Source organism: Ipomoea nil, unplaced genomic scaffold (assembly GCF_001879475.1).
Source record: "Ipomoea nil cultivar Tokyo-kokei standard unplaced genomic scaffold, Asagao_1.1 scaffold1034, whole genome shotgun sequence".
NCBI lineage: Eukaryota > Viridiplantae > Streptophyta > Magnoliopsida > Solanales > Convolvulaceae > Ipomoea > Ipomoea nil.
Genome location: NW_017617462.1, coordinates 1704869 through 1713692, shown reverse-complemented (window position 1 = coordinate 1713692; position 8824 = coordinate 1704869). Strand labels below are relative to the sequence as shown.

The window sequence follows — 8824 nt, the reverse complement described above, 5'->3', positions numbered from 1 at the left end:
TTAACTTCAAGGAGGTACGTTCTACTAAGTATTTTGGGACAAAAATACAAAGTGATTGAAGCCTCAGCTTCTTCTGGTTGATAAAATCCTTAAGATAGGGGAAAGCCACCGCGTCGCCCTATCCATCACTACCTGATTAGAGCTAGCCAAGGGTCATTCACTAAGTCGCGTTGTTAGGTTGATCGAACTTCTTCCACGCCGCCCTATCCGTCACTACCTGTAAGTTGTTTGAGTGCTGAAATTAGAAATAAGTCAGATTTCTTTTCAGCTTAGAGGTCTGAATGTATCTTGAATGCTTCAACACTTGAATACTTTTCGTTTACCTGAAATTTTCTTTCTCCAGCATAGTACTAACATCTCTTCTAAGCTTGGGTTCCTCCTTTTATAAATGAGGGGTGAGTGCCAACTTGAAATTTGAATATGCCCGTTGTAACTCAGCAAGTGGTAGCTGTCCAAAAGGTGTCACAATCCCCTAAAATCCGTTGTCATATCCTTTACTTGTGTAAGTTATTATCCATAGGGTAATACCTGTTACCTTATTTATTCATATAAGCATTCCAAGCTAAAAAAGATGTGCTCATACTTATCACCATCTTGTCTTATGTTTAGATTTATAGGTGTCAGACAAGTTATATTTATTCAACGACTCTTTTTGTTATTCCTTGAATGAATTCCTTCCGAGGAAGGTCTTCCTTAAAAGTTCTTCAATGAGACTCCTATGAACTTGAAGGATAGCATTGATTTATTGCCATTTTATCTTCCATGAAGAGCACGCTTGAATTATTTTCCTTATGATCCCCTTGGCTTCCTTCCTATTTGACTTCTTCTGGTTACTTCCTTCGGAAGCCATTCCTTCTGATTGCTTTCTTACGAAACCCTTTCTTTCAGTTGCTCCCTTCCGAGACTCCTTACTTCCAGTCAGCTAGATTGCGAAGCTTATCTAAAATTACAATGACTTATGAGTGGTCTAAAGTGTATATACATATATTTCTACCTCATCAAAATATATTACAGATATTTTTAAGAGTATGTTTTCCTCCAATTGTCCAAGATTCAAAATTACATTCAAATTATGTGTGTACAGTTAACATATTATATACCCTGGTTCAAAAAGACATTCAAATTATATATCTGCAGTTAACTTATTATATACCTAACATATTATGTATATGCATGTAATATATTATGTGTTTGTAGTTAATAAATTATGTATATATAAATACATAATCTATTTACGACACATAATATGTTAACCACAAGCACATAATTTGAATGTTATTTTAAATCGGAGTCCACAATGCAAAGTGTAACCTAGTTCATGGTATAATTTGCCATTTTCCTCAATATTTTATTTCATTTGATCACTCAATTGGTTCTCATAAATAATTAACTAAACCTTCTTTTTCCCTAATTTCAACATGCCGAATACAATTACCATTGCAAGTAACTAGATTTTGCAGTCGTCAAAACCCTGAAGAAAAAAATTCAGTTGGGGGTTTTTGATACAAAATTGACAGAAAAGCCAAACCAAGCCAAGCAGCAAAATCATCCACGGATTCCAACCAATTCAACGTCATAGATCAACCATGAGTTTGGTGGTACATCCTCCCCGAGTCCTTCACTGCCAAATCTGCAATATGAACAATAAGAAATAAGAATGAAACATTATGTAAGGGATTTTCGCCCCAAATACTTCGAGGACGACGGTAATGGAAAGATGCGCATACCCCATTGCCGGAGGGATGGTAAGTCTCCTTTTGTCACCAACACGCATACCTACATTGTAAACACAAGGTAATAATATCAACATTTGCGTGTGTATTAGATAACACAAAACTATCAACTAAATCCAAGTTTTATAGGTATTTACCTTCAAGTCCAATGTTCCATCCTTCGAGAACTTGTTCGTCACCTTCAAAATATTAGAATGGAGAGGAATAAGCTAACAAAATAATTTACGACTCGAGTCTTATTAACTTTTGAACAGTGCAAGTACCTAGGCAAAATTTGTAAGGAGTGTCACCAACATTGGAGCTAAAAACATATCCATTCTCCTTTAGCTTGCCAGTATAGTAAACTTTCACCTGTACAAGTTTGGTTCATCAAAAAACTCATGCTCATTCACAAATTCTCCAATATGCTCATTCAAAGCTGGTCAGTAACCAGTTAAGTATGTTGCAACATTTTGAAGTTAGATCCCATAAAAAGTTACCTTTCTTCCTGGAGTAGCAACTTTTCCATCTTCTTTACCCTTTGCTAGGTCTTCAATAATCAATCCATTTGACAAGGTCCTCACTTGAGAGGACTCTGGATTCAGATCCATGTCCTGAGATTTGGCAGATATTTCATTTGCGGTGGTCCTATCAGACTCAAGCATACTGTTAGTTTCAGCATCCTTAACTTTGGTCTTCTTTTTCTTCTTTTTCTTATGTTTCTTCTCAAGTTGGCATCCATCAGCTTCATCAGAATTTACATCAATACTTCTGCATCCAAAAAATTTATATTCTATTGTAAGATTGTGTTTTACCTTGGGTATATCACTATATCCTATTATAAGACAATTTACAGATCAAGCTATAGACTGCCCAACAAGGTCACAAACAGTCAAATCTATAAAATCATTAACCAACTTATTGCAGGTAACATTATCATCTAAGAAATGCATGCTTTAGAGATTGCTACTATATATTAGCAAGAACAAGAAACCAAGTATGAGAAATACTGACCTGGTGCTAGTTAGCACTTCATTATCTTCAGTCATTGCCGGTAAATCCTTGTCAATATCAGTAGCCTCATCAACCTGCTTGGCCTCTTCAAGAGAATCACTGGTACTAGAGTCTTTGCATTCATTCAGCCTCACTCCCTCACTCCCTTTTTTCCTTTTCTTCAATTTTGGACCACATTCAGCTTGCTCTTCAGCATGGGTTTCTAAAGAATCTGAACTATCAACAACATTCCTGCCAGAGTATATTGTAAGATTTGTTATTTCAGGTAAGTATATTCTATTGCAAAATAACTTGCAGATCAAGCTAGATTGACCCACAAGGAAATAGATAGTCAAATCTATATAATTATTAACCAACTAATTTGCGTGTAACATTACAATCTAAGAGATGCATGCTTTAGATATTGCAACAATATAGTAACAAAAACAAGAAACCAAGTATATGAAGAACTGACTGGATGCTAGATAGCACTTTGTTATCTTCAGTTGTTGCCAGTACATCGGTGTCCATATCAGTAGCCACAACTGGCTTGACCTCTTCAACAGCATCACCAGGACAGGAATCTTTGCATTCATTCAGCTTCACTCCATCACTCCCTTTTTTCCTTTTCTTCGATTTTGCGCCATTTTCATCTTTAACTTCAGGAGCGGGTTCTAAAGAATCAGAATCATCAACAATATTCCTGGCAGAGTATATTGAAAGATATTTTATTTCCTTTGGGCATAGTCTATTGTAAGATAATTTACAGATTGAGCTAGATTGACCCACAAGACCATAAGTAGCCAAATCCATATAATAAATAATCAAATTATTGCAGGTAACAATATCAATTAAGAGATGCACACTTTAGAGAATGCAAAAATATAGTAACGAAAACAAGAAGCCAAGCATAGGAAAAACTAACTGGGTGCTAGTTAACACATTGGTATTTTCAGTTGTTGCCAGTAAATCCTCATCCATATCAGTAGCCTCAGCAACTTGCTTGACCTCTTCAACAGCACCACCAGGACTGGAACCTTTGCATTCATGCAGTCCCATTCTGTCACTTCCATTTTTTGTTAATTTTGGACTATTTTCAACCTGCTCTTCAGTAGGGGGTTCTAAAGAATCAGAATGATCAACAGTATTCCTGGCAGAGTATATAATATAGCAATAATTATTGTCTTTAGTCAGTTTCCAGGTAATCATAAACACAAATAAACCATAAATGCATCTTTAAAAATCAAGAGATGCATAAATGTGGAAAAGAATAAGTTAATATTCCAAATGAAACTAAATCGTACAGGTCAATTGCAACTTTCTGAACGTGCTCAGTTCCAACATGAACTTGGTGCTCCTTGTCAAACTCAGTGAGTTGCTCCGCATTAAGACTTGTGAACATGTCCCCCTGGTCACTGACAGCAACCTCAGGAGACTTTGCATCTTCACACTTGCTAGGCATTGCGATCTTTCCAGTCACAGAATCACTAGAAGGCAGCAAAGAAACAGATTGAAGTTAAAATCTTTCTTAACTACACCAAGTCAATAGACTGAAAGACCAATTAGCAGAAACAGGAATAAAACCATGCAGAGATAAAAACAAATGAATAAAATAAGTACAATAAGTAATACTCACTGTTCTGGTGCTAAAATGAGTTTGTCTATGCCACTTAATTGATCCTTGCTAATGTTACTCATACTTGTCATATCCACAGCATCAACATTTTCCTCTCTACCATCTTCACCACTTCCACCATTTTCTGCCTGACCAGTAGCCTCATCATCTGTTACCTTACCCCTCTTTTCTCTGCATTTTGAAGATCTTGCCTTTGCATGTGTTTTATTTTTAAATGCAGACAAGAGACAACTTTCTTCTCCTTTGTTTTCATGTGCATTGTTATCATCTTCAGACTCAAATACATAGTATTTCTTTGTAGGTATTTTACTGATAGATGCAGACAAGTAACAATCGTCTTCATCTTCACTTTCTTGTGAACTGTTGTCTTCTTCAGATTCAATTACTAATTTGTGTTTCTTCTTAAGTCTTTTGCGGTTGCCTTTTCTGTTTTCTGGATGTTTGCCTTCTGGGAAAAAAGAACAAAAAACAAAAAGGAGCAAAATATTAGGACCATTCACACTCTACTAGAAATTCTGCAACCATCAGACTCAATTTAAATCTAAGATGATAATAAATATAAATTGGCACTCACCCTTTTCTTATACACACAAAAGCATTCCATACACATACAAATTGTGGAAGAGATGATACATTAAGACAGTTAAAACAAATACAATCAATCATATATGAGCATCCTAATAGATACAAAAGTCACACCCTTCTAGAAGGAAACAATAATGCTACTTGAGACAGCTAATCCTCCATATATGCAAACTTAGAAAAAAGCAATCATCACAAGATGGGTTATATTTTACCTCCATCTCCATCACCATCACCATCACCATCACCATCACCATCACCATCACCATCACTTGGAGCAGGCGAAGATGGGAAAGCCACTGGATCATCATCGTCGTTGATAAAGCTATCATCATAATCATCTTCATCACTGCACTGATTGGATACTTCATTGTCTGTGTTGGCAATATCCTCCCCATATGATTCTGTATCGCTGTTTTCATTTCTATGCAAACTCTTACCAACATAGTAACCGGTTAGATGGACACTTCTTGGTCCAAGAACAGAAAATATCACATCATCAGCCTCCTCAAATTCCAATTCCAAATGGCAAGACTCCGTCTTGTCAGGCAACAAAGCACACAGAAGCACAGGAGTCTTATTCCCCACATTGCACTGAACCAAGCTCCTCGTTACCCCATCACCAATGCCCAATGTTGCCTAAAAGAGTTCCACAAGACAAAGGTAAGATGATAGTGTTTAACATCAAAACATGATAATTAATTAATTAATTATGCTCATAATAACAAATTTAAAACACTTTAATCTTGACTGATGTTAAAATGGAACACAACGATCACCTGAGAAATTCGAAGCCTTCCTCTCGTCGGATCAAAGTAATGAGTCACTGGTCTTCCAGGTTTTACTTCAATCCCTAAAATTCAGAAAACAGAAGAAAAGTAAACAAATTGCATACAAAAATCGACCATTCCTTCCATGAAGAAGGAAAGATGCAGAGAAATGAATGTAAAACTAACCCCAGAAAGACATTTTCGAAGGATTCTTTCAGGTGGTATGCCAATTTAAACCATTGGCATACATGGAGCCACGGCTGAAAAGCTTAACGCAATATTTCTTTAACCCTAGCTAAATTTATAGTGCGCGATGGGCAATGACGACAGTTTGTACAGCATTTTATTTTTCGCGCCGTAATGACTTCTGATCATCTCTTTAATGCTCCATAGGACCATAGAACCATTCTTCCTAATTTTCTAAATATTTTATAGAAAGATATTATTTTACACATAAATTCTTTATTTTACCTTTTTAAAACTTTTTTAAAGAGAAAGTAAGTAGCATTAATTCAAATCCGAAATAAGAACATCAAGAAGAAAAGGAGGAGATTAGAAAATCACTCCAAGCAACTTAATCTATAAATGACTCCCTAACTGATAAGTGGGTAGCTTGATTCGCAGATCACCGACAAGTGAAAAAGATAAATGATAGAAGCAACTAATTGTACATCATGAATAATAAAATTTAAAGAAGAAAGCCTAGAATTAGAACAAAGATTATGTATAACATTTGTTCCGATCTCAACCTTAGGTAAACATAGTTGATCATGTAACATGTCGTATTCACTACTTTTACTTAGAATTTATGTGGTATTTTCTCGTGATTCAAACATTCAGTACGACATGTGTCATTTCTTGAATGGTTTGATTTTTCTTTCAGGACTCCATTGTTATGGGAGTTTTTAGGAGTCAAGAATTCGTGAAGAATCCCATGTTCATCGCAATATTGACTGAAGCGAGAATTTTTTAGGTCTCTTCCATGATCACTTCTTAACTGAATGATTTTTTTCAAATTTTTTTTCTTTTTTAATTTGAACATTACTTACAAGTCGTTTGAAAGATTTGAATATATTTAATTTCTCCCTTAAGAAATCAACCCATATATATCGAGAAAAATCATCTACAATAACAAAGGCATACCTCTTCCCTCCTATGCTTTCAGTGTGAGTTGGTCCAAATATATCCATGTGATTTTAATGTTCGTTTGGTGTGAATTTTCGGTGTACTTTTGTGAGTTTTCCTAATTTGTTTATTTTCTAGACAAGCTCTTCAGATTTGTTTTTCATATACTTTTATAAATGGAATTCCTCTATACCCTTCCCTTTTTTTTAATGACTTTCTTCATATCATGGAAGTTTATGTATCTCATCCGTTGATGTCATAGTTGTATTCATCAATGATGATTTTGTTGCATGTTAAGCGAGTGGTTCTAACATAACATTTATTAGTGGATCTTTTGCCTTTCATGACACACTACTAGTTTTGATTGTATACGTTGCAGTTTTCCCTTAGTCCCTTGAGAATGTTACCCGTAGATTGTCATCACAAAGCTGGCTACCTATGTAAATGAAAGAGTGGAGAATGAATTGAGTTTTCTCTACGATCTCTTATCCTTTTTCTAGAGTTTGGTTGCCACTCAAAGCATATATTCAAATAGTTTTGATGCATTCATAATAATTAAGTAAAAAAATTAAAACTTAAAAATTTTAATCCAAAAATACTTAAATGTTCATAAATTCTCAATGGTAACCAAAATGTAAAATATAATATCTGTTGGGCGTCGACCAGGCTGGCCGAGTTCAGCCCCTGCTCGATTCAAGACGTGACGAACACCTTCTCAATTTGCATCAGCTTTAAGAAAACAAAAACCCCTTTGATGTTGATCTCTCCAAAGCGGAGTTTTGGGTGAAAGTTCATAAAATACCTAAAAGATTAATAAATCTCAAAATGGCGGAATTCATAGGATCCCAACTGGGGGATTTTTTCAAGGTTGATCTGTCAAACTATGACGGAACATGGATCGCGTTCATAAGGTTAAGAGTCGGTATAGATACTTCAAAGCCTCTTTGTCAAAGGATCAAGATAAAGAATGCTACGGGGGAGGTCCTAACACTGGAGTGTAAGTACGAGAGACTTCCCACATTTTAATTCTTCTGTGGATTAATCGGACATAATGAGGGGTTTTGCATCAAATAGTTTGAATCTAATGAAGTTGAGTCGACTAGACCGTATGGGCCAGAACTTAGAGTAGTGAGTAGGCGGCAACACTCACAAGCAAACAGGTGGCTTCTTTCTCAACGACCATAACGAAGCACCATGCCGGAGAGCAAGTCGACCACCACCGTCAACCCAAACCACCAACAGTCGGAAACCCTAGGTACAAGGTACCCAGTGGACAAAAGGAATATGTGCATGGTCTTTATCCGCCAGTTAATGCTCAGACTGGTGACATGCAAACATAGATGGCAGTGGCTAGCCATGAAAAGAATCGTGCATTCAATTCAGTTTCAATCACAGTTGGAGCTAGTGTTCAAAGTCAACCTAATGCTTTTGGGTCGAGTCAGTTGTCCTTTAATCAATATGTTAACCTTTGCCCTTTGGAGGCTCCCCCTCTGGTGCTTTGGTTAATTATGACCCAAAACTCCAGCCCATCATGAAAGGCCCATTGATATTTGGGCATCAAAACGGAACTCCAATCGTTATATTGTTCACCAAGGCGCACAATGCATTGTGCGCCTCACCCTGCCCAAAACGATGTCGTTTTGTTAAGTTCTATGGGGAGTTGACGCGACAGAGTGTACGTGTATTCTGCTATACAATTATGTACATTCGAAACAATGGATTTTTTTTAAGAGTTAGGAGTTTATGTGTATTATGTTAAGAGTTTATATGTATTATGCATTATTATATGAAAAGGAAAAGTCAAGGGAAAAATGGTTTAGCAGCTCTCAAACTGGATATTAGCAATGCTTATGACAGATTATATGGTCACTGCTGCGCAACATTATGATCAAAATAGGTTTTGATGCTAAGTGGATTAATCTAATTATGGAGTGTGTAACTTCAGTGAGTTATTTTGTGTTGAATAAGGGGCAGGAAATAGGACCTATCCTACCACAACGGGGATT

At 36.2% G+C, this 8824-nt stretch overlaps 1 protein-coding gene across 1 annotated transcript; it reads right to left on the bottom strand.

The window, feature by feature from the left end:
• Nucleotides 1-1334: 1334 nt before the first annotated feature.
• LOC109180826 (peptidyl-prolyl cis-trans isomerase FKBP43-like) lies at nucleotides 1335-6030 on the bottom strand. Its single transcript, XM_019330539.1, has 13 exons — nucleotides 5880-6030; nucleotides 5703-5776; nucleotides 5139-5562; nucleotides 4342-4789; nucleotides 4010-4192; nucleotides 3631-3855; nucleotides 3181-3408; nucleotides 2727-2957; nucleotides 2213-2483; nucleotides 1997-2084; nucleotides 1871-1912; nucleotides 1728-1776; nucleotides 1335-1630 (listed from the first exon to the last, which is right to left on the bottom strand). The coding sequence occupies exons 1-13, from the start codon at nucleotides 5890-5892 to the stop codon at nucleotides 1546-1548; spliced, it is 2361 nt and encodes a 786-aa protein (XP_019186084.1). The 5' UTR covers nucleotides 5893-6030; the 3' UTR covers nucleotides 1335-1545.
• Between the last annotated feature and the right edge of the window lie 2794 nt (nucleotides 6031-8824).